General features: G+C 43.7%; 1 protein-coding gene across 6 annotated transcripts in view; it reads right to left on the reverse strand.

Annotated features, from left to right (window-relative positions):
- The window catches only part of herc1 (HECT and RLD domain containing E3 ubiquitin protein ligase family member 1), a 483,062-nt gene that overhangs the window by 387,122 nt on the left and 70,901 nt on the right, over positions 1-25,039 (reverse strand). For all 6 annotated transcript variants that reach the window (XM_087981970.1, XM_087981969.1, XM_087981967.1 and 3 more), the window contains exons 5-7: positions 13,407-13,718; positions 13,136-13,232; positions 3,811-3,954 (exon numbers count right to left, since the gene is read on the reverse strand). In XM_087981970.1, coding sequence (XP_087838096.1) covers positions 3,811-3,954; positions 13,136-13,232; positions 13,407-13,718 — 553 coding nt within the window. The remainder of the gene's footprint in view (positions 1-3,810; positions 3,955-13,135; positions 13,233-13,406; positions 13,719-25,039) is intronic.

Raw genomic sequence — 25,039 nt, forward strand, 5'->3', positions numbered from 1 at the left:
AAAACTTATCATCAATGTGCCTATCCAAGAGTCGCTTCAATGTCGCGAATGTATCTGATTCTGCTTTCACTGCTGACAATGCATTCCACGCACCCACCACTCTCTGTGTAAAGAATCTACCTCTGATATCTCCCCTAAACTTTCCTCCAAATACCTTAAAATTATGTCCCCACATGTTAGCTAATTCTGCCCTGGGAAAAAGTCTCGGGCTATCCACTCTGTTGATGCCTCTCATCAACTGACTTGATGACTCTCTCAAGTCACCTCTCATCCTTCAATCAGAAAAGCCTCAAACTTTCTTCATAAGACATGCCCTCTAGTCCAGGCAACATCCTGGTAAATCTCCTCTGCACCCTCTCGAAAGCCTCCACATCCTTCCTATAACGAGGAGAGCAGAACTGAAAGACAGTATTCCAAGTGTGGTCTAACCAGGGCTTTATAGAGCTACAGCATAACCTCATAGCTCTTAAACTCAATCCCCCTCTAAAGAAAGCAAACACACCATATGCCTTTTTAACAACCTTATCAACTTTGGAGGCAACTTTGAGGACATTATCTACGACTCCACCAAACTTCATGTCATCAGTAAACTTACTAACCCACCTTTCCACTTCCTCATCCAAGTCATTTATAAAAATCACGAACAGCAGAGGTCCCAGAACCAATCTCTGCTGAATACCACTGGTCACTGAGCTCCAGGCTGAATACTTTCCATCTACCCACCACCTTCTATGAGCCAGCCAATTCTGTATCTAGGCGGCCAAATGTCCCTGTATCCAAAATCTCCTTACTTTCTGAATGCCTTGTTAAATCCACCTTCATCAATTTGTTTTATCAGATCCTCAAAGAATTCAATAAGGCTTGTGAGGCATAACTTGCTCCTCACCAAGAAATGCTGTCTAACTCTAATCAAGCTATGCTTTTCCAAATAATCATAAACTCTGACTGGTAGAATCCTCTCCAATAATTTGCCCATCACTGACGTAAGACTGATTGCTCTGTAATTCTCAGGGTTATGCCTATTCCCTTTCTTAAACAAGGAAATAACATCTGCCACCCTCCAATCATCTGGTACTACTCCAGTGGACAGTGAGGATGTAAAGATCATCATTAAAGTCACAGCAATCTCTTCCCTCGCTCCCCATAGTAACTTTGGGTACATCCCATCTGGCCGAAGGGACTTATCTATCCTGATGTTTTTCATAGTTTCCAGCACTTCTTCCTTCTTAACATCAATCTGTTTGAGCGTATCAGTCTATTTCATGTTGTCCTCACAAACATCAAGGTCTCTCTCAGCAGGGAATACTGAAGCCAAGTATCCATTAGAGACCTCCTCTACGTCCTCCAACTCCAGGCACAAGTTCCCTTCACGATCCTTGATCAGCCCTACTCTCACCTTGGCCATTCTCTTGTTCCGCACTTAAGTGCAGAACACCTTAATTCTACCCGCCAAGTCTTTTTCATACCCCCTTTGAACTCGCCTCAGTCCATTTTTCAGTTCCTTCCTGGCTACCTTTAACCCTCTGGAGCCCTGCCTTGCTTTCTCAACCTTAAGTAAGCTTCGTTCTTCCTCTTGACTAAATGTTCCACATCTATTGTAATCCAAGGTTCCTTCACCCTACCCTCCCTTGCCTCAGTGGGACAAACTTACCCAGCACTCACAGCAAATGCTCTCTGAACAACCTCCACATTTCCAGTGCGAGCAGCAGCGAAGGTAAGACCGTTTGGTTTTAAAAGTACTTACCGGTAGCGGGCAGCGGTGTTTTTTTTTCTCTTTCACTCTCTCTTCTCAGAAAGAGCGGGAGCACCAGGGGGAAGTGACGACGACCAGAGGGGCAGCCGGGAAGGAAAGCGGTGAGTATTTATACTCACCCTTCGAAGCCGTCGGTCATTTCCAGTGCGAGCAGCAGCGAAGGTAAGACCGTTTGGTTTTAAAAGTACTTACCGGTAGCGGGCAGCGGTGTTTTTTTTTCTCTTTCACTCTCTCTTCACAGAAAGAGCGGGAGCACCAGGGGGAAGTGACGACGACCAGAGGGGCAGCCGGGAAGGAAAGCGGTGAGTATTTATACTCACCCTTCGAAGCCGTCGGTCATTTCCAGTGCGAGCAGCAGCGAAGGTAAGACCGTTTGGTTTTAAAAGTACTTACCGGTAGCGGGCAGCGGTGTTTTTTTTTTTCTCTTTCACTCTCTCTTCACAGAAAGAGCGGGAGCACCAGGGGGAAGTGACGACGACCAGAGGGGCAGCCGAGACCCGGAAGCAGTTAGTGTAAGCTTACCTGGGTAGGTTTTTTCCCCCTTTTCTCCCTCATTATGGGCATTTAAGCGGGCATTGGATAGGCATATGGAGGATAGTGGGCTAGTGTAGGTTAGGTGAGCTTGGATCGGCGCAACTTCGAGGGCCGAAGGGCCTGTACTGCGCTGTATTCTTCTATGTTCTATGTTGGTGAGATTAGGTGATTTACCAAGACAATAAATATATATTAGGCTGATTGGGTAATTTCTGTACTGTGTGCATGTGCAGACACAGTTTAATTTTAAATGGGTTCTTGTTGGATTTAAAATGACTGTTACTAACCCCAAAAAGAGCAAGTTGGCCGATTCTAATAATTTATAGCATTCACCAGGATAAAAGATACCTCATCAGTTCTCTGGAATATAACACCTTGAATATCATTTGAAAGGACTTTGCAATAAAACCAAAGGAATAACCGACAATGTTTTAAGCTCTGCCAGTTCTGAAAAGAAACCATTGAATTGTATTAAGGTTGAAGTGGTGTGAACAGTGCCACAGTTATCTTCTACAACACAAAACCATTTTGTTAGGTTGAATTGTACCACTCAGGAATTTGATCAGATGACAAACTTCTGGTTTTAAACTGAACTCTATTCTCAGACTGTTTTTTAACATCAGGACAGACAAGCAAATCCAGGCTTAGCTAAAGCCTGCCTCGAGTTTCAATGCAGCTCATTTCCAAGAAGAATCCTGTATTTTGCTGGACCAGGTCAGACCCCCTCAAAATATTTTAAGGTAGCCTCAACCCTAACTTTTTCTTATTTTAAAGGCAAGTGTAGCATGGTGTGTTCCAGATGCAATTAGACTGATCAAGCTACTCAACATTAAGCAAAACACAATTTATTTAAACAATAATTAAAATGCAAAAGAAAGAATAATTTAGAATAACATAGCTCAACTGGAAAACTTAATCAAATAATAGAAAAGTAACTATTACTAATTAACTGTTCTAATATAGTAACAGCCTATAAACACATCCCTTGGAAAAAAAGGCAAATTCAGAAAAATAATTTTGTTCCACAGTTAACCCAGCAGCAGAGAGAAACACCAGCTCCTAGTTGTAACCGAGAGAAGGAAAAAAAATAGCTTCTACTGCTTCATAACTCCAGCAGCTTCTGTCCTGTTGAGATTTCAACAGCAATTGACTAAAGGTAACCCTAAAAAAACTGAAAAAAAAACTAGAAGCTCTAGTCTGTGATAGCTGGTCACACCTATACCCGCTGCTTCTATTGTTCCAACCTTAAAAAAGAATCCAAGCATTAATGGGTCTTCACTAACGAGCACTAGCTTGAATAAACTTTCCTTTTGTTTGAAACTTAACGATATGTTGAGAGTTATTCAAAAACTTGACTTTGCAAAGAGGAATTGGGGGAACACATAATGACCTATTCCAAAAGGGAAAGGAATAAAATTAAGGAAGAAGGATGATAATTAAAAATTACCTGTGTCAAAAACAAAAGAGCATCTTCACCACATAATTAAATTCATTTCTCCCATTTGTCTACACCAGTTACTTACCATTGTCACCTCCCCCAAAGGACCAAGCTGTTCTTCCATCTTTCGATAATGCAATGGTATGTGAGCTTCCACAAGAAACTTCTCCTACGTTGCTAATATCTTTGACCAAAGTTGGGATGTTCCGACTATTGCTATCACCATGACCTATCAAACGTACAAAACAGAGCAGTTAATATTGCTCCATGTTATTTTCAACCTAAAAATATATATTTCCAAGTTTCAGTGCAAAACTAAAAAAATTTCAAATGAGTCTCCATTCATATTTGCACAACTGCAAGATGTAAAATCACTTGGGAGAGTGTCGTTCTAAGAGACCTTTAATTATCAGTTGTATCTTTTTACAGGGTGCTCCATCTGAATAGAGGGCATAGGTTTAAGGTGAGAGGGGAAAAGTTTAAAAGGGACCTGAGGGGCAACTGTTTCACACACAGGGTGGTGTATATGTGGAACAAGCTGCTACAGGATATTGTATAATCACAGGATCCCTGAAGTTTGGAAGCAGGCATTCAGTCAATTAAGTCCATACTGACCCTCTGAACAGCATCCCATTCAGATCCAACCCCCTTCCCTATCACCGTAAACTTGCATTTTCTATGGCTAATCTGCTTTGGCTGCACATCCCTAGACACTATGTAGCTTGGCCAATCTACCTAGCCTGCACATCATTGTGGACCATGGGAGGAAACCAGAGGACCCAGTGGAAACCCATGGAGATACGTGTAGAACGTGCAAACTCCACACAGACAGTCATCCGAGGGAAGAATCAAGCCTGGGTCCCTGGTGTTGAAAGGCAACAACGCCAACCACTGAACTCCCGTGCTGCCCTGAGGCCCTACAAGCTGGTACAACTACATTTAAAAGATATTTGGACAGATACATGGAAAAGAAAGGTTTGGAGAGACATGGATCAAACGCAGGTAAACGGGATGAGGGCAGTTTATGAAACCTGGTCAGCAGGGCCTGATTCTGTGTTGTACGATTCTAGTTCAAGAACATATAGACTTTGAAGGTCAATGTTATTAATGCAAGTTATTATATGGTCCTAACCTTTGCAGAGGAGGTGATGGCATGGTGGTATTATCAAAGAACAAGGAATGACAGGAACAGGCCCTTCAGTCCTCCAAGCCTGAGCCAACCCAAATCTGCTGTCTAAACCTATTGCCCAATTCTTTAGCATCTGTATCCCTCTGCTCCCCATCTACTCTTGGATCTGTCCAGACGCACCTTAAATGTATCGACTGTACCTGACTCTACTACCTCTGCTGGCAACGCGTTCCAGGCACCTACCACCTTCTGTGTAAAGTACTTGCTGCACGTATCCCCCTTAAACATTTCACTCTCTCACCTTGTACGCGTGACCTCTTGTTACTAAATCGCTTTCTATGGTGAAAAGCTTATCTGTATCTGCTCTGTCTATACCCTTCATGATTTTGTAGGCCTGTCCCCCCATCAATCTCCATTTTTCTAAAGAAAACAATCTTAACCAACTCAACCTCTCTTCACAGATAGTACCTTCCATACCAGGCAACACCTTGTAAATCTTCTCTGCACCCTCTCCAAAGCGTCCACATCCTTTTGGTAATGTGGTGACCAGAACTGTATACAGTATTCTAAATGCGGCCGAATCAAAGTCTTGTGCAATTTTAACATGATCTGCCAGCTCTTATACTCAATACTCTGTCTGATGAAGGCAAGTATACCATATGCCTTCTTGACCACTCTATCCACCTGTGCAACCACCTTTAGGATACAATGGACCTGCACTCCCAGATCTCTCTGCTCACCAACTCTTCCCCAAGGCTCTTCCATTTACAGTATAGTGTGCTCTAGAATTAGACTTTCCAAAATGCATCACCTCACATTTGCCTGGATTGAACTCCATCTCCCACTTCTCCATTCAACTCTCCAGTCTACCTATATTCTCCTGTATTATTTGACAGTCCCTTGTGCTTTCTGCTACTCCACCAATCTTCGTGTCATCTGCAAACTTACTGATCATGCCAACAGTGCCCTCTCCCAGATCATTTATGTATATCACAAACAACAGTGGCCCCTGTGGAACACACTGGTCACCTTTCTCCATTTCAAGAAACTCCCTTCAACTATTACTCTCTGCCTCCTGTTGCTCAACCAGTTCTTTATCCACCCAGCCAGAACACCCGCACCCATGTGACTTCACTTTCTCCATGAGTTTACCATGGGGAACCTTATCAAATCTCTTACTCGAGTCCATGTATATGACATCTACAGCCCTTCCTTCATCTATTAACTTGGTCACTTCCTCAAAGAACTCTATTAAGTTGGTTAGGCATGATCTCCCCTGCACAAAACCATGTTGCCTATCACTGATAAGCCCATTCTCTTCCAAATATAAATAGACCCTATCCCTCTGCACCTTGTCCAGCAACTTTTCCACCACTGATGTCAGGCTCACTTGTCTGTACTTACTTGGACTATTCATCAAAAGACCCAGCTAATCTTCTGAGGACCTGGGTTTGAATCATACCATGACAGATAATGGAATTTGAATTCAATAACAAAAGTCTAGAATTAAGAGTTTAATGAATGCCATGAAACCATTCTGGATGGTCAGGAAAAACCCACTTAATTCACTAATGTCTTTACCTGGTCTGGCCGACATGTGATTCCAGACAATGTGGTTGACTGTTAACTGCAATTGGGGATGGGCAATAAATACTATCCAAGCCACCAACAGCCACGTCCCATGAATGAATAAAAGATTATTTAAGTCTCTTGAAAAGCATGAAGAGTTTATGAACTTTAGAGGAAGATCACAAAGGCAAAGACAGGATTTGAGATTGCCTTAAACTTTATTTGCCAAGGCTAAGACATTCTACATGTATATTAAGCCTCCATTTTGAACAGAGTGGCATGGAGAGAGGACGGAGAGAAACAAGGGCTGCCGGAAAGTTTTTATGTGGGTAAGATCTAAACCCGAGATCCTACACCGTAGGGCCTCCCTCCCACCCACCTCCTCTAACTTTACTAAGAGTCTGTAAACTCGGTAAGTTTTCAGGTTTTCTCAATTTTTTTTTCCTTTTCTTCTCCTGTTTAGTCCTCTGAGAGCTTTCATATTAGCAGGGTATGGCTGATAGGGCAGTTGAATGTTCCTCCTGCAGAATGTGACAGGTGAGAGACACCACACATGTCTGCCAATCACATTTGCGGGAAGTGCACCCAACTCCAGCTCTTCGAAAACAGAGTTAGGGAACTGGAGTTGGAGCTGAATGAACCACGGATCATCCAGGAGGCTGAAAGAGAAACTGAGAGGGAGGTGGTCACTCCTCAGACACAGGCTAAGGACAGCTGCGTTACAGTCAGGGAGAGGAAAGGGAACCAACAGATAAAGCAGAGATCCCCAGTGGCCGTTCCCCTCAGCAGTGAGCATGCCGTTCTGGATACTGCTGATGGGGACGGCCTACCGGGGAAAGCCATAGTTGCAAGGCTCTGGCTTAGAGGCTCAGAAGGGAAAGGGGGAGAATAGAAAAGTGATAGTGGTAGGGGTCTCAATAGTTAAACGGATTGACAGGAGATTTTGTGGTCAGGAACGGGACTCCCGGAAGGAATGTTGCCTCCCCGGTGCCAGAATCCGGGATGTTGCCAATCAGGTTTACAGGATTCTGAAGTGGGAGGATGAGCAGCCAGAAATCGTGGTACATATTGGCAACAATGATATAGCCAAGAAAGGGATTGAGGACCTGAAAAGTGAATACAGAGAGCTAGGTTGGAAGCTGAAGAGCAGGATGAGTAGAGTAGTGATCTCAGATTTGCTACCGGTGTCACGAGGCAGTGAGGTGAGGAACAGTCAGAGAGTGCAGCTTAACACATGGAGGGCGGGCTTCAGATACTTAGACCATTGGGGTGCCTTCTGGGGAAGGTGGGATCTGTACATGAAGGACGGGTTGCACCTGAACTGGAGCGGCACAAATGTCCAGGATGGAAGATTTGTTCATGTGGTTCGGAAGGGTTTAAACTAGTTTGGCAAGGAGTAGGGAACCAGAGCTACATATCGGAGGGGGGGTAGTTGTAGATGGGGCCACAGGATGTAGTGAATCTGTTGGGAAGGTTTCTCACGCGATGAAACAAAGGGATCTGTTAAAGGGTGTCTGCTTTAATCCAAGGAGTGTCAGAAATAGGAGTGATGAACTTAAGAGTACGGATCAGTATTTGGGACTATGATGTTATGGCCATAATGGAGATGTGCGTTTTAACGGGGTAGGAATGGTTGCGAGATATTTCAGGGTTTAGAATGTTTAAAAAGAACAGGGAGGGTGGAAAAAGAAGAGCATTGCTAATCAGAGAATGCATCACAGCTACAGAAACAAAGGTTGTTGAGGAAGAGTTCTCTACTGAGTCAGTATGAGTGGAAGTTAGGAACAGCAAGGGAACAGCCACCTCACTGGGGGTTTTCTACAGGCCCCGTAATAGCAGTAGGGAAATCATGGTTGGCAGATTTTTGAAAAATTCAGATGTAGGTTGTTATGGGTGACTTCAACTTTCTCAATATTGACTGGAACCTCCTTAGTGCAGATGGTTTGGATGGAGCCATTTTTGTCAGGTGTGTTCAGGACGGTTTCCTTACTCAGTGTGTAGACAGTCCAACAAGGGGACCGGCCATTTTGGATTTGGTGCTCAGCAATGAGCCAGGACAGGTTTCAGATCTCATAGAGGGAGAACACTTTGGTGACAATGACCACAACTGCCTCACATTTACCATAAGCTTAGACAGGGAAGGGAGCAGTTACCAAGGGAAGGTATTTAATTGGGGAAAAAGGAAATTATGACGCTATTAGACAGGAGTTGGGAAGTACAAATTGGGAGTAATTGTTCCACAGAAAGGGCACAATAGACACGTGGAGACTGTTTAAGGAGCAGTTATTGCGAGTGATGCATTAATTTGTTCCTCCGAGACAGGCAAGAAGGGGTCAGGTTAAGGAGCCTTGGATGACGAGAACAGAGGAGCTTCTCGTCAAACGGAAAAAGCACCTTACGTAAGGTGGAGGAAGCAAGGATCTAGCACAGCTTTAGAGGATTATAGGCTTACTAGAAAGCTGCTCAGAAATGGACTGAGGAGAGCCAGGAGGAGGCATGAAAAAGGCTGGGCAAGAAGGATTAGGGAGAACCCAAAGGCATTTTACTCATACATGAGGAATAAGAGAATGACCAGGGAGAAGGTAATGCCAGTCAGGGATAGCGTGGGGAACTTGTGCGTGGAGTCTGAGCAGGTAGGGGAAGCCCTAAGTGAGTTTTTTGCTTCCGTTTTCACTAGAGTCATAAAGTCATAGAAATGTACAGCATGGAAACAGACCCTTCGGTCCAACTCGTCCATGCCGACCAGATTATCCCAACCCAATTTAGTCCCACCTGCCAGCACCCAGCTCATATCCCTCCAAGCCCTTTCTATTCATATACCCATCCAGATGCCTTTTAAATGTTGCAATTGTACTAGCCTCCACCACTTCCTCTGGCAGCTCATTCTATACACATAGCACCCTCTGAGTGAAAAAGGTGCCCGTTAGGTCTCTTTTATAGCTTTCCCCTCTCACCCTAAACCTATGCCCTCTGGTTCTGGTCTCCCCCACCCCAGGGAAAAGACTTTGTCTATTTATTCTATCCATGCCCCTCATGAGTTTATAGACCTCTATGAGGTCACCCTTCAGACTCCGACGCTCCACGTAAAATAGTCCTAGCCTATTCAATCTCTCCCTATAGCTCAAATCCTCCAACCCTGGCAACATCTTTGAAAGTCTTTTCTGAACCCTTTCAGTTTCGCAACATCTTTCCAATAGGAAGTAGACCAGAATTGCACGCAATATTCCAATAGTGGCCTAACTAATGTCCTAAGGAAAGGGAAGGGACCTTGTTGTGAATGAGAACTTTGAGGAGCTAGGGAACAGGCTTGAACAGATCAAGATCGATGAAGTTGATGTGCTGAAAATTAATGCAAACATTAAGATTGATAAGTCCCCAGGGCCAGACCAGATTTATCCTAGGTTGCTCTGGGAAGTGAGAAAGGAGGTTGCTGAGCCGCTGGCAAAGATCTTTGCTTCCTCACTCTTAACAGGAGTCATATCGGAGGATTGGAGGGAGGCGAATGTTGTTTCTCTTTTCAAGAAGGGGAATAGGGAAATCCCTGGCAATTACAGACCAATCAGTCTTACGTCTGTGGTCAGCAAGGAGTTGGAAAGAATTCTGAAGGATAGGATTTATGACTATTTGGAAAAGCATGGCGTAATTAAAAGCAGTCAGCATGGCTTCGTAAGGGGCAGGTCATGCCTCACAAATCTTACTGAGTTCTTTGAGCAGGTAACAAGATAGTCGATGAAGGTCAGGCAGTGGATGTGGTGTATATGGACTTCAGCAAGGCAGTTGGTAAAGTTCTCCATAGTAGGGTCATTCATAAATTCAGGAGGTATGGGATAAAGGGAGATTTCGCTATCTGGATTCAGAATTGGCTGGCTTACAGAAGGCAAAGTGTGGTTGTAGTTGGAAAGCATTCTGGATGTCAGTGATAAGTGGTGACCCGCAGGGCTCTATTCTTGGGCCTCTAACCTTTGTACGTTTTTATAAATGACTTGGATGAGGAGGTTGAGGGGTGGGTTAGTAAATTTGCAGATGACACAAAGGTTGGATGTGCCATTGATAGTACTGAGGGCTATTACAGGCTGCAGCATGACATAGACAGGATGCAGAGCTGGGCTGAGAAATGGCAGATGGATTTCAACCTGGATAAATGTGAAGTAATGCATTTTGGAAGGTCAAACTCAAATGCTGAATACAGGATTAAAGACAGGATTCTTGGCAGTGTGGAGGAACAGAGGGATCTTGGTGTTCAAGTACATAGATCCCTCAAAGTTCATTAGGGACATTTAAGCAACTGCACATGGTCAGCAGTGAATCGAGGGTTGCATAGGTTAGGTTATTTTAGTTTTCATGAAGAATAATCCTCAGCACAACTTTGTGGGCCAAAGGGTCTGTTCTGTGCTGTAGTTTTCTATGTTCTATTAATAAGGGAGCTACTAGAGAGAGATAAACAGAGTGGGGCTATAGAGAGTAGGCTTCCTGCAAGATCAGAGAGGACATCTTTGTGTTGAATCTGAGGTGATGCGAGAGATATTCAATGAATATTTTTACTTTGAAGAAACAAATGGCAGCTAGAGAACTCATGGAAATAAATATTGATGTTTTGAAAAAAGTTCACATTACAGAAGAGGAAGTGTGAGAGACCTTAGAAAATACAAAGAAGGATAAATCTCCAGGAGCAGATCTAGCATATCCCAGGACGTTGTGGGAAGTTAGGGAGAAAATTGTGGAGTTCCTAGCACAAATGTTTGCATCATCTATAGCTACAGGTGAGGTGCCGAACGACTGCAGAGTTGATAATGTTGCGCCTTTGTTTAAGAAAGATGTGGAGATGCCGGAGTTAGACTAGGGTGGACAAGGTCAAAACTCAAACAGCGCCAGATTATAGTCCAACAGGTTTATTTGAAATTGCAACCTTTCAACCTCTGCTCCTTCCTCAGGCATAGTATGGTAGAGAGGTACAAGACATACTATTTATCAGCAAAAAGTAAACAACTTTAAAACTAGCTGCCCTCGTTGAATGCTTTAACCAGATAGACTGCTGGTTAAAACACAAAATGCAGATTCCTTTCAAGTCTTTGTCCCTCGATAATTTAAGGTTTTATCAATGTACAAGAGGTGATATCTCAGGTTAGACAAACCACTTTAGGCGTGAGGTCCTGCTTCGAATTGACATATGCTTTTACCTGAGGTCCGGTTTTATTTTTTTGATAGGAACGAATCTTCAAAGAAATAATTTCTAGGTGTGTGAAAGTGTGAGTGAGTGAGTGAGTGAGTGAGTGAGTGAGTGAGTGAGTGAGTGAGTGAGTGAGTGAGTGAAAGAAAAGTGTGAGGAGAGAGAGGGTATGACAGAGAATGAGAGAGACAGAAAGAGAGGGCGGATATGAGAGAGGGTATGAGAGGCAGAGAGATGTCTGCGTGTGGGCGAACATTTGAGTGTGTGTGCCCACATGTGTATATATGAGTGTGCATGTTTGTGTGAAAGAGAGGGTCTGCGTAAATGTGTGAGTATGTGAGAATCTGAGTCTGGGAGTATGTAGTGTGGTGGGGTTACCTGTAGTGTGACAGGAACCCAAGATCCCAGTTGGGACTGCCCTCATGATTTTGGAACTTCACCTCCACTCAGCAATTTTATATTGTTGCCTATGTCATTAAGTTAAAGGTGTGTATTGTACCTTTAAGAGAGAGTGAATGCGATTTTGAACTGAGAGCTGACAAACACCTGTGATGACTAGCTAGTAATCGCAGAGTGTACTGAAAGTATAACATTGGCTGGGAAATGGATACCTGAGTTAGTTGTTGTTTTGACAACAATTCTGCCGCAGATGTGTGCCATCTCACTCTCGTTCACTCTCCTGCTGGGATGCATGCGCACCCTCTCGCTCTCCCACAGGCACTTCTGTTCTCCTGCAGGCATGTGCACTCTCGCTCACTCTCCTACTGAGCGCACAGAGATGCGCGCACTCTCACTCTCCTGCAAGCGTGCACGCACTCTTGCTATCCCACTGGTGTGCGTGCGACCTCTTGCTCTCTCGTGTGCACACCCACATCCTTTGCTATGTTGCTCTCCCGCAGGCATATGCACGACTGCACCCTCGTGCTCTCCTGCTGGCATGCACAGATGCACGCACTCTCGCTCTCCCACAGGCACTCTCCTACCCGCGCAGGCGCAAACATTCTCACTTGCTCGGAAGCTCATGTGCATGCACACTGTCTTGGAGATGCGCGCGCATGCACATTCGTGCACTCTCACTCTCTTGGAGACGCATGCGCATACACAATCTCGCTCTTTCAGAAGTGTGTGCCCACGCAATCTTGCTCTTCAACAGGGGTGCACGCACACTCCCGCTCTCCCAGAGGCAAGCACACATGCACTCTTGCTCAATCGAAGGCGCGCGCCCAGGCAATCTCACTCAGACACATGCGAGTGCTCACTCTTGCTCTCCCGCAGGTGCACGGACGTGCACCCACACACCCTTGCTCTCTCAAAAACACCCGCACACTAACTCTCGCTCTCCCGCTGGCTCGTGCGCACACTCTTGCTCTCTTGCGGGCACGCCACACTCTCGATCTCCCACTGGTATGTGCGAGCAGGTTCAAAGGACCGAATTGCCTACTCTGACTCATCATTCCTAAGTTTCAAGACTGCTTTGTCACAGCTTTGTCAAATCTTTTTCTTAGTCAAAGCTGGGTTATATACAATGAAAAATTGAAATCTTACCTAACCTCCCAAAGTCCCCTTCACCCCAGCTGTACAATTCGCCATCTTCCGTAACAGCTGCACTGTGTCTATAGCCAGCAGAGACACATACAACGGCCTTTAAAAACGACATTTAGAAATTGATGTCAACTCAAGCTGTCACAGAACACATTTCATTTTGAATTATGAGTTATTATTTATTACAATTATTCTCTCTCAAATTCTTGAAGAGAAAGAAGTTATACTGAATCCAATTCTTTACTGGAAATTCTTAGAATAATTGAGCACTTACTTTTCCTTGTAATGGTCCCTGAATAAGTTTGGGATATTTCTGCGTGGAACTGTTTCCATGTCCAAGTTTTCCATAGTCACCATCACCCCAACTAAACACTTCTCCTTCTGTAGTAAAGGCTAGCGTATGCCCATCAGAACCTTTTGATGAAGAGATTTTTTTGATAGCTCGATGTGGTTCAAAAGTTAACTTTTTCAAGGTGGACTGGTTATTTGAATCACCCAGACCAAGCCTTCCATAACTGCCCTTGCCACAGGCTCTTACTGATCCATCAGATGAAATGACAAATGTGCAATACTGTCCAGCTTCAATCTAAGTGAGAAAGAAATTAAAATCCATGAACCATAGCAAAGGTCATTGAATTTAAAAGTCAATTATTATATTCACCTATTCCTTCCAGTTAAAGAAAAGCTGATCAAATTATAGATTAAAAAAAAATCACGTCCCTAACCTGTCATTTATTCAGAGCAAAAGTTAACCAACCAAAATCATCAGGACAAGGGAACCTCTGAAATATCGACCTTCGTCTTCAACAGATGATTCCCCAACACAGTTGTTAACAGGACCTTCCACTTGGGGATCCTGCAGTCTTTTGGACTCAAAATTGAGTTCAAAAACCTTAGGGCCTTCACTCTCCCACATCCTCACCAAAACCCCCATACATCAGGCCTTTTATCACAGTCTGCAGTTACATACAACCCATTGTTAGCCAATAACAATCCCCATTAGTTGCTAAACACCCCCACAGGCAGATCATTATCCACTCCTTTGTCTGTCCAACTGTTCTTCTTTCTCTTTGGGCTCTATCTGCACTTATTGTCTACTTCTTACCCCCCCCCAACCCTATCTTCTGCATATAAAATTACATTTTCTTAGCTACCATCAGTTCGGAGGAAAGGTCACCTGACCCAAAATGTTAACACTGATTTCTCTCCACAGATGCTATCAGACGTGCTGAGCTTTTCCATCAATTTTTGTTTTTGTTTCAATACCGTCAGGATTCAATTTACTCCTCGACTAACATGAGTGACATGGATAAACACCTAACCCAATGGCAAAGATTTTTTAAAAACGGTCTTTCCAGAACGATAAGAAGTAAAAGCCCAAATGACAAAACTGTATTAGTTTAAAAATAGCAATGGAAAAGGATAGACCAGATGTAAAAGTTCAAGTTCTAAATTGGAGGAAGGCTAATTTTGACAGTATTAGGCAAGAACTTTCAAAAGCTGATTGGGGGCAGATGTTTGCAGGTAAAGGAATGGCTGGAAAATGGGAAGCCTTCAGAAATGAGATAACGAGAGTCTAGAGACAGTATATTCCTGTTACGGTGTTACGAGGGAAATCAGGGAAAAAGGGGACATGAGATAGCTTTGGTAAATAGGATTAGTGAGAATCCAAAGGGCTTTTACAAATATACTAAGGAAAAGAAGGGCAACTAGGGAGAGCATAGAGCCCCTCAAAGATCAGCAGGGCAGCCTTTGTGTGGAGCCGCAGGAGATGGGGGAGATACTAAACGAGTATTTTGCATAAGTGTTTACTGTGGGGAAGGACGTGGAAGACGGAATGGAGGGAAATAGATGGTGACATCTTGCAAAATGTCCATAATACACAGGAGGAAGTGCTGGATGTCCTGAAACACAAAAAGATGGGTAAATCCCCAGGACCTAATCAGGTATACCTTAGATTCCTGCAGGAAACTAGGGAAGTGACTGCTGGGCCCATTGCTGAGATATTTGTATCATTGATAGTCACAGATGAGATGCCGGTGAGTTTGGGTAATGTGGAGCCACTGTTTAGGAAAGGTGGAAAGCACAAGCCAGGGAACTATAGACCAGTGAGCCTGATGTCGGTGATAGAGAAGTTGTTGGAGGGAATCCTGTGGGACAGGATGTACATGTATTTGGAAAGGCAAGGACTGATTAGGGATAGTCAACATGGCTTTGTGTATGGAAAATCATGTCTCACAAACTTGGTTGAGTTTTTTTGAAGAAGTAACAAAGACGACAGATGAGAGCAGAGCTGTGGACATGATCTATATGGACTTCAGTAAGGCGTGTGACGAGATTCCCCATGGGAGACTGTTTAGCAAACTTAAATCTCATGGAATACAGGGAGAACTAGCCATTCGGATACAGAACAGGGAGAGATGACAGAGGGTGGTGGTGGTGGAGGGCTGTTTTTCAGACTGGAGGCCTGTGACCAGTGGAGTTTCACAAGGATCAGTACTGGGTCCACTACTTTTTGTCATTTATATAAATGATTCGGATGCGAGTATAAGAGGTTTAGTTAGTAAATTTGCAGGGAGAAAGTGAGGACTGCAGATGCTGGAGATCAGAGCTGAAAAATGTGTTGCTGGAAAAGCGCAGCAGGTCAGGCAGCATCAAAGGAACAGGAGAATCAACGTTTCGGGCATTAGCCCTTCTTCAGGAATGAGGAAGGGGTGCCAAGCAGGCCAAGATAAAAGGGAGGGAGGAGGGACTTGGGGGAGGGGCGTTGGGAATGCGATGGTGGAAGGAGGTTAAGGTGAGGGTGATAGGCCGGAGAGGGGGTGGGGGCGGAGAGGTCGGGAAGAAGATTGCAGATCAAGAAGGCGGTGCTGAGATTGGGACTGAGATAAGGTGGGGGGAGTGGAAATGTGAAAGCTGGAGAAATCTGCATTCATCCCTTGTGGTTGGAGGGTTCCTCAGCGGAAGATGAGGCACTCTTCCTACAGGCGTCATGTTGCCATGGTCTGGCGACGGAGGAGGCCAAGGACCTGCATGTCCTCGGCGGAGTGGGAGGGGGAGTTAAAGTGTTCAGCCATGGGGCTGAACCAACCAACCAACCCAACCGCCTAGGAACCCTCCAACCACAAGGGAGGGTTGTGGTTTGACATACTGTGTCAGGAAACCCTCCTGTACACACTGGACAAAAACTGATTCATCTGACGTACTAGAGTTATAGCATTTCCAGTCAAGGTTGGGGAAGTTCAAGTCCCCCATAATGACCACCCTTTTCCTTTCCCTCTTACCCAGAATCATTTTGCCAATCCTCTCCCCCACTTCCCTGGAACTCTGTGGAGGCCTATAAAAAAAACTCCAAACAGTGTGACCTCTCCTCTCCTGTTTCTAATCTCAGTAGACGAGTCCTAATCAAAAGTTCTTTCAACCACCGTTAAACTATCCTTGACTAACAAGGCCATACCTCCCCCTCCTTTACCGCCTTGCCTGTTCTTAATGCAAGATCTAAAGCCTGGAACCTTCAACATCTATTCCTCACCCTGCTCTATCCATGTCTCCAAAGTGGCCAAAGCATCAAAATCCCAGGTACCTCTCCATGCTGCAAGCTCAACTACCTTATTTTGTATACTTCTCACGTTGAAGTAGACACACTTCAAACCATAAGGAATAAGATAGACAACGTTGCAGGCAAGGATGGTATGGTACATTGGAGAAACCGAGCAAAGGCTACGACAACGGTTGAATGGGCATCGCACAACAATCAACAGACAGGAGTGTTCCCTCCCAGTTGGGGAACACTTCAGTGGTCCAGGACATTCGACCTCGGATCTTCGGGTGACCATCCTCCAAGGCGGACTTCGGGACAGGCAGCAGTAAAAAGTGGCCAAGCAGAGGCTGATAGCTAAGTTTGGTACCCATAGGGAGGGCCTCAACCGGAACCTTGGGTTCATGTCACATTACAGGTGACTACTATTGCACTATACACGCACACAGATACTCCTACATACACACTCGCACACACATACAGGCACTCCTATACACACGGACACACATATACACAGACGCGCACACAGACACCCACACACACCCCCACACTCACACATGCACTCCCTCACAGACTTAAGACACTCTACACTCGCTACACACACACATACACTTTCTCATACTCACAACCCCCAACCCAGACAGACAGACAGACAGACACACACACACAAACAAAGACCCACATGCTCACATATTTTGTAGGGTGAATTTGTACTTGCAGGGTTACATTGTACTTTGCTCAAAAACTGCATTCCGTTATCTCACTTTTTAGATTAGAATCAATCTAAACATCATGGCATAGACAGAGAACACAGGGGGCTAACGCCTTCAACATATTCTGGATCAGTGGTGCTGGAAGAGCACAGCAATTCAGGCAGCATCCGAGGACAGGCAAAATCGCTATCACCATTGTTAACAGCTAACCCGAGAATGCAACTTTTTAAAAAAAGGTTTTGGGATTTACACATGAAAGAAGTGAAACTATCATGGTATTCTAACAGATGAAAGACTTAACAATCAATTTTTCAATGTATAATTTCAGTTACATCACACTGTAAATCTTTGCTATAAATTCTGTGCGTTAGGATTGAGCCCTCCACTATCACCTGATGAAGGAGCAACGCTCCGAAAGCTAATGTGCTTCCAATTAAACCTGTTGGACTATAACCTGGTGTTGTGTGATTTTTAACTTTGTACACCCCAGTCCAACACTGGCATCTCCAAATCATGTCTACTAATGAAAGCTAACACACCATATGCCTTCTTAACAACCCTATCAAACTGGGTGGGAACTTTCAGGGATCTATGTACACGGACATAGAGATCTCTCGCTGTGGGACAAAAATTCAAAAACTTCAATCAATCTAGCTAACAAAGGAAATTCAGGATTGTGCAAGGTTAAAACAAAAGGTCTCTAAGGTTTCCAGAAATAGCAGTAATTCAGAGGATTTGAAGTTTATAAAATACAAAGAAGGACCAACCAAGTGTGAAAGAAAATAAGAATTGAATATGAATGCAATCCAGGAAACATCAAAAAAACTGTAAATAGTTATTAAAATGGAAAGATTTGGAATAAACAACTGTTATTTGATTAAAGGTAAAGTCAGGAAAAATTATGATGGAGAATAAATAAACTGCACTTGCTCTGTTTTCACTGAAGGTGATGTATGAAAACTCGCAGAAGTAAAAGATCCAAGTGAGTGAGAGAATGTGGAGTTAAAGGAAAAGAGTGTTATCAAGATGATTATACTGGAAAAATTAATGAGGCTGAAAATCGATAAATCTCCAGGATCTGATGCAAGTCATCCCAGAGTGTTGAAAGAGATACTTATAGAGGTAGTTGTTGCAATGGTGATCATCTTCTAAATCTCTAAAGTTTCTGGAATAATTCCTGTGGTCACCCCACTATTTAAGAGAGGAAGAGAGCAAAAGAAATATACCTGTTAGCTTAACAACTGCAGTACAGAAAAGCTGGAATCTATTATAAAGGATAGGGTAAATAGATACCTATTTATTTATAGATACCAGTTAATAATGATCTGATTGGCCATGGTCAGCATGGATTTGTGAATGGGAAACCATGTTTAACAAACTTATTGGAATTTGTTTAAAGATGTTACTAACAAAATTGATAAAGGAGAGCTGATGGACGTTTTCAGAACATCCTATTCTCTCCCTATTCCTCACCTCACTAGCATTGGCATGGTCAACAAACAAGAGATAACATCTCTGTTTGTTCTAGCTCTAAGCTTCCACCCTGAATTTCTGCCTTAAATCCCCATCTCACTTCTTACCTATGTTGTTGGTGCCTATGTGGTCCACGACTTGAGGCTGTTCCCCCTCCCCCTCAAGAATCCTGAAAACAAGATCAGAGACCTCACAAACCCTGGCACCTGGGAGGCAACACACCAACCGTGACTTTCTCTCGTTCCCACAGAACTTCCTATCTGTCCCCCTAAATATGAGGTCCCCAATGACTAATGTTCTGCTCCTCTTCTCCTTTCCACTCTGAGCAACAGGGACAGACTCTGTGCCAAAGACTTGTGTGCAATTTCTTACCCCTGGTAAGTCGTTCCTCCCCTAACAGTATCCAAAACAGTGTACTTGTTGTTGAGGGAAACGGCCACAGGGGATCCCTGCACTGCCAGCCGATTCCCCTTCTGTCCCCTGATGGTAACCTCTGTCTTCTTCTTTTACCTGAGGTGTGACTACCTCCCTCCAACTCCTCTCAAAAAACCCCCTCCGCCTTCCGACTGATGTGAAATTCATCCAGGTTCAGCTCCGGTTCTCTAATGCTGTTTTTCAGGACCTGGAGTTGGGTGCAGCACCTACAAATGCAGTCAGCAGGGACACGAGTGGTGACACTTACCTCCCACATTCTGCAGGAGGAACATGCAACTGCTCTAACCTTCACTCCCACTATTCTAAATTCCCAACGAGACTACTGAAAAACTAAAAAAAAAAGAAACTAGTCACCTTACCAATCTGGCGCACAGAACCTTTCTTTTGGTTAGAGGAGGTAGATGGGTGGGAGACACTACCCAAGTAGTGTTTCGGGGAAAGTAACCACCCAAACAGAAACCATCACTTACCCAGCAGTCCCATGTCTGCTCCTGGTCAGTGCACTCCGTCTACACACGAGCTAAGGTTTTACATATTTTAAATTTATCTTCCCCTCTGACCTCTTGCCAACCTCCACACGAGGTTGCATGCATTAATGACTGTTTGTCGTCTGTGAGCCATAATCAGAATAAACAGATCATTCTCACATTGGCAGGCTGAGAGTAGTGGAGTACCACAGATCAATATGTGGGCCCAGCCATTCACAATACAAAGAACAAAAAAAACTACGGGCCCTTCGGCTCTCCAGACCTGCACCAATCCAGATCCTCTATCTAAACCGGTTGCCTTTTTTCTAAGGGTCTGTATCCCTCTGCTCTCTGCCTATTCATGTATCTGTCCAAATACAGCTTAAATGAAGCTATCGTGCCCACCTCTACCACCTCCACTGGCAACATTTTCCAGGCACCCACCACCCTCTGCGTAAAGAACACTCCATACATATCTCCCTTAAAATTATCCCCTCTCAGCCTGAGACCCCGGGAGAAACCTTCTTGCTATCCACCCTGTCTTTACCTCTCATGATTTTGTAGACCTCAGTCAGGACACCTTCAACCTCTGTCTTCCTAAATGAAAATAACCCAAATCTACTCAATCTTTCTTCATAGCTAGCACCCGCCATACCAGGCAACATTCTGGTGAACCTCCTCTGCACCCTCTCCAAAGCATCCACATCCTTTTGGTAACGTGGCGATCAGAACCATATGCAGTATTCCAAATATGGCCAAACCAAAGTCCTGTAATATTACCTGCCAACTCAATACCCTGTCCAATGAAGGAAAGCATGCCGTATACCTTCTTGACCACTCTATCGACCTTCAGAGTACAATGGACCTGAACACCCAGATCTCTCTATTCAACAATTTTCCCCAGGGTTTCTCCATTTACTGTATAGTTCACTCTTGAATTGGATCTCTGAAAATGCATCGCCTCACATTTACCCGGATTGAACTCCATCTGCCATTTCTCCACCCGACTCTTCAATCTGTCTATATTCTGCTGCATTCTCTGGCAGTCCTCTTCACTATCTGCCACTCCGCCAATCTTAGTGTCATCTGCAAACCTGCTAATCAGACCACCTATACCTGCCTCCAGATCATTGACAATATGTATCAATGGTTTTCAGGTTGGGACCAAATGTAATATTTCCAAATTTATCAATACCAATTGGGACTGTACATTATGAAGATGATGTAAAGCAGCTTCAGGAGAAATTAGACAGAGCCACTACATGGCAAGTGGATATTATGAGTGAAAAGGATGGGAGGTTATTTACTTTGGCTGAAGCAACAGATATTCAGATTATTTCTTAAATGACATGAGGTTCAAAAGTATTGTTTACAAAGGAATCTAGGCGCCTTTCTCAATAAGTCACTGAAAGCCTATACGCTGGTGTAAGAAGCTATTAGGAAGCTTAACGGAATGTTTGCCTTTATGTTACAGAATTGGAATACTGCAATAATGAATTCTTGCTTCAATTGTATAAGGACTTGGTCAGATTACACCTGGAGTACTGAGAAGCTTTAGTCTTCTTAGCTTGAGAAAAATATTATTTCCACAGAGGAATGCCACAGAGGTTCATCAGACTGGTCCCAGGATGGTGGGGCTGTCCTATGGAAAACAACATGTATCTGTATTTTCTGCAATTTCAAAGAATGAGTGGTGATCTCATTGAAACCTACAGAATACAGGGATGAATAAGGCAGATGCAGGTAAAAGTGTTTCATCTGGTTGGTAAGTCTAGAGCCAAGGGGCACAATTTAAAAATAAGAAAGATGCTCATTTTGGGTCAGAGATAAGGAGAAATTATTTTCCTCAGAGGACTGTGAATCTTTGAAATTCTCTACAACAGAAGGCTGTGGAGGCTCAGTCTTTAAGTATACTTAAAAGCAGAGATTGATAGATTTCTGATTATCAGTGACATACAGAAGTTGAGATTGGGGTGAGTAAAAGTCATTAAAGTGCATCAGTATGACATACTGTATGATGGAACAGGTTCAATGGACTGAACGCCTACTTACACTGCTGTGTTCTTAAATCAATCATTTCTTGATCATGTTTTAATAGCCAGCATGAATATTCTACTATTACTGCCTCTAACATTAAATGGATTTGAGTTTGCGCTTAGGCAAGATTTGTTCTACAAATCCAATTAAATAGGATGAGGTCAATCCTTGCTGGGCCTCATCCACAACTGCATGCATCCAATGAAGGCATCACAGATCTGTCTTTGTATTTTAAGCTAACAGATTACTTTTCTTTTGGGCTGTTATTTCACATTTCAATATTCCCCATTTGTCAACTTAAATCAACAATTCAAATAAATTACAATACAATTCCTTTCACTTCTTTTCATGTGTCTGGATAGGCAGATGCTGGAGATCAGAGTCAAAACGTGTGGTGCTGGAGAAGCACAGCAGATCAGGCAGCAGGAGAGTTGACGTTTCAAGCATAAACTCTTCACCAGGGAGGTTAGTTTGATCTTAGAGGAGGATAAAAGGCCGGCACAATGTCAAGGCCTGAAGGGCCTGTACTGTGCTGTACTAGTGTGTTATGTCTGAATATCTCATCCTCAACCTGATCACCACAGGTTGGCAATTTATTTTATTGACCTTCTCAGACCCACATTGCTTGCATACATTTGCTGCTACAAACACAAATGTAGCACAGTGCAGCACTGTACAAACCCTTTGGCCCTCGATGTTGTGGCAGGCTTTTATCCTACTCTAAGACCAGACTAACCTACATACCCCTCATTGTACAACCTTCCATGTGCCTTTCCAAGAGTTGTTTACATGTCCCTAATGTATCTGAATCTAGTATCATGGCTCGCAGTGTATTCCATGCGCCCACCATTCTGTGTAAAGAACCTATTTATGACATCTCCACCAAACTTTTCTCCAATTACCTTAAAATTATGTCCCCACATGCTTGACCTTTCCGCTCTGGGAAAAAGTCTCTGGCTATGCCCTTTGTCTATGCCTCTCAACACCTTATACACCTCTACCAAGTCACCTCTCATTCTTCTTTGCTCCAATGAGAACAGCCCAAGCTCCCTCAACCTTTCTTCATTAGATATGCCCTCCAGTCGAGGCAGCATCCTGGTAAATCTCCTCTGCACCCTCTTTAAAACTTCCACATCTTTCCAATAATGAGCCAATCAGAACTGAACACAATATCTCAAGTGTGGTCTTACCAGGGCTCTATAGAGTTGCAGCATAACCTCGTAGCTCTTGAACTCAATCCCACTGCTAATGAAAGGCAACACACCATACACCTTCTTAACAATCCTTTCAATTTGGGTGGCAACTTTGATGGATCTATGGACATGGACCCCAAGATCCCTCTGATCCTCCACACTGCCACAAATCCTGCCTTTAACCCTGTATTCTGCATTCAAATTTGACCTTCCAGAGTGAATGACTTCACACTGTTCCAGGTTGAACTCCAACTATCACTTAGCTGCCCAGTTCTCCATCCTGTCAATGCTCTGTTGCAACATTCAACAGCCCTCCATACACCCACAAATCCACCAACCTTCATGTCATCGGCAAACTTACCAACCCACTCTTCCACTTCCTCATCTAAGTCATTTATGAAAATCACAAAGGACAGAGGTCCCAAACTGATCCCAGCAGAACACCACTGGTTTCCATCACTCTGTCTTCTATGCGCCAGCTAATTTTGTATCCAGATAGCCAGATTTCTCTGTATCCCATGCCTCCTTACTTATTAAATTAAAGTTCTTAATATTCTATGCATTCTCACAACAAGACAGCCAAATATTTTACCAAAATATTGCTAGGAAGGGTAAATACATAAATTAGCTGACATGAAAATGAATTATTTCATCAGCACAACGTAATTTCCATGTAAGTGACCTGCAATAAGGAACATTTCATGTGTTACAAAGACTACATTCAATACACAATTCTTGTTTGGCGATAGAGTCATAGAGATTTACAGCTCAGAAAAATGCTCTTCAGCCCACTGAGTCGGCATCATTCAAAAGCAACCACCAATTGTAATCACAATTTCAAACATCTGGCTCATAGTCTTATATACCTTGATTTAACTGATTTATAATCACATGTAATTTGTTACAAAATACAGTGAAAAGTGATGTAGAATGTCGCCACTCTCCAACACCATCCTAAAACACATAACAGTATACAGCACCAAGGCAGAAAAATGAAGAAATAAAGAAAATGCGTTCAACTTCACAGTCCTTCTAAAGTGGTCCCGTCATCGGCCATGTAGAAGGCCTCTCTGCTACGCTGCCAGAGTAAATGGTCGCCATTCTTCAGAATGAGCTCCTCTTTGCTGACGAACTCAACACTATGAGGCATAAGATGTACAGCGCAAAAACAGACCCTTCAGGCCAACTCATCCATGCCAACCAGATATTCCAACCTAACCTAGACCCATTTGCCGGCACTGGCCCATATCCCTCTCAACCCTTCCTATTCAAATACCCATCCAGATGCCTTTTAAATGTTGCAATTGTACTAGCCTCCACCACTTCCTCTGGCAGTTCTTTCCATATACGTACCACCCTGTGTGAAAAGGTTGCCTGTTATTATCTTTCCCCTCTCACCCTAACCTCAGGGAAAAGACTTATCCATGTCCCTCATGATTTTATAAATCTCTATGAGGTCACTCCTCAGCCTTCAACGCTCCAGGGAAAATAGCCCCAGCCTATTCAGCCTCTCCCTATAGCTCAAATCTTCTAACCTTGGCAACATCCTTATAAATCTTTTCTGAACCCTTTCAAGGTTCACAACATCTTCCGGATAGGAGGAACATTTCATATGTTACAAAGACCACATTCAATACACAATTCTTGTTTGGCTACAGAGTCATAGAGATTTACAGCTCAGAACCAGAGTTGCGCACACAATATTCCAGAAGTGGCCCAACAACATCCTGTACAGCCGTAACACGACCTCCCAACTCCTGTACTCAATACTCTGACCAATAAAGAAAAGCATACCAAATGCCTTCTTCACTATCCTGTGACTCTACTTCCAAGGAACTATGAACTTGTACTCCAAGGTCTCTGTTCAGCAACAATCCCTAGGACCTTACCATTAAGCATATGAGTCCTACGAAGATTTGCTCTCCCAAAATGCAACATCTCACATTTATCATAATTAAACTCCATCTGCCACTTCTCAGCCAATTGGCCCATCTGATCAAGATCCCATTGTTATCCAAGATAACTTCTTCGCTGTCCATTACACTTCCAAT

This window comes from Chiloscyllium plagiosum, unplaced genomic scaffold (assembly GCF_037043375.1).
Source record: "Chiloscyllium plagiosum isolate Xiang-an unplaced genomic scaffold, Cpla_swu_hap1 HiC_scaffold_42, whole genome shotgun sequence".
Classification (NCBI taxonomy): domain Eukaryota; kingdom Metazoa; phylum Chordata; class Chondrichthyes; order Orectolobiformes; family Hemiscylliidae; genus Chiloscyllium; species Chiloscyllium plagiosum.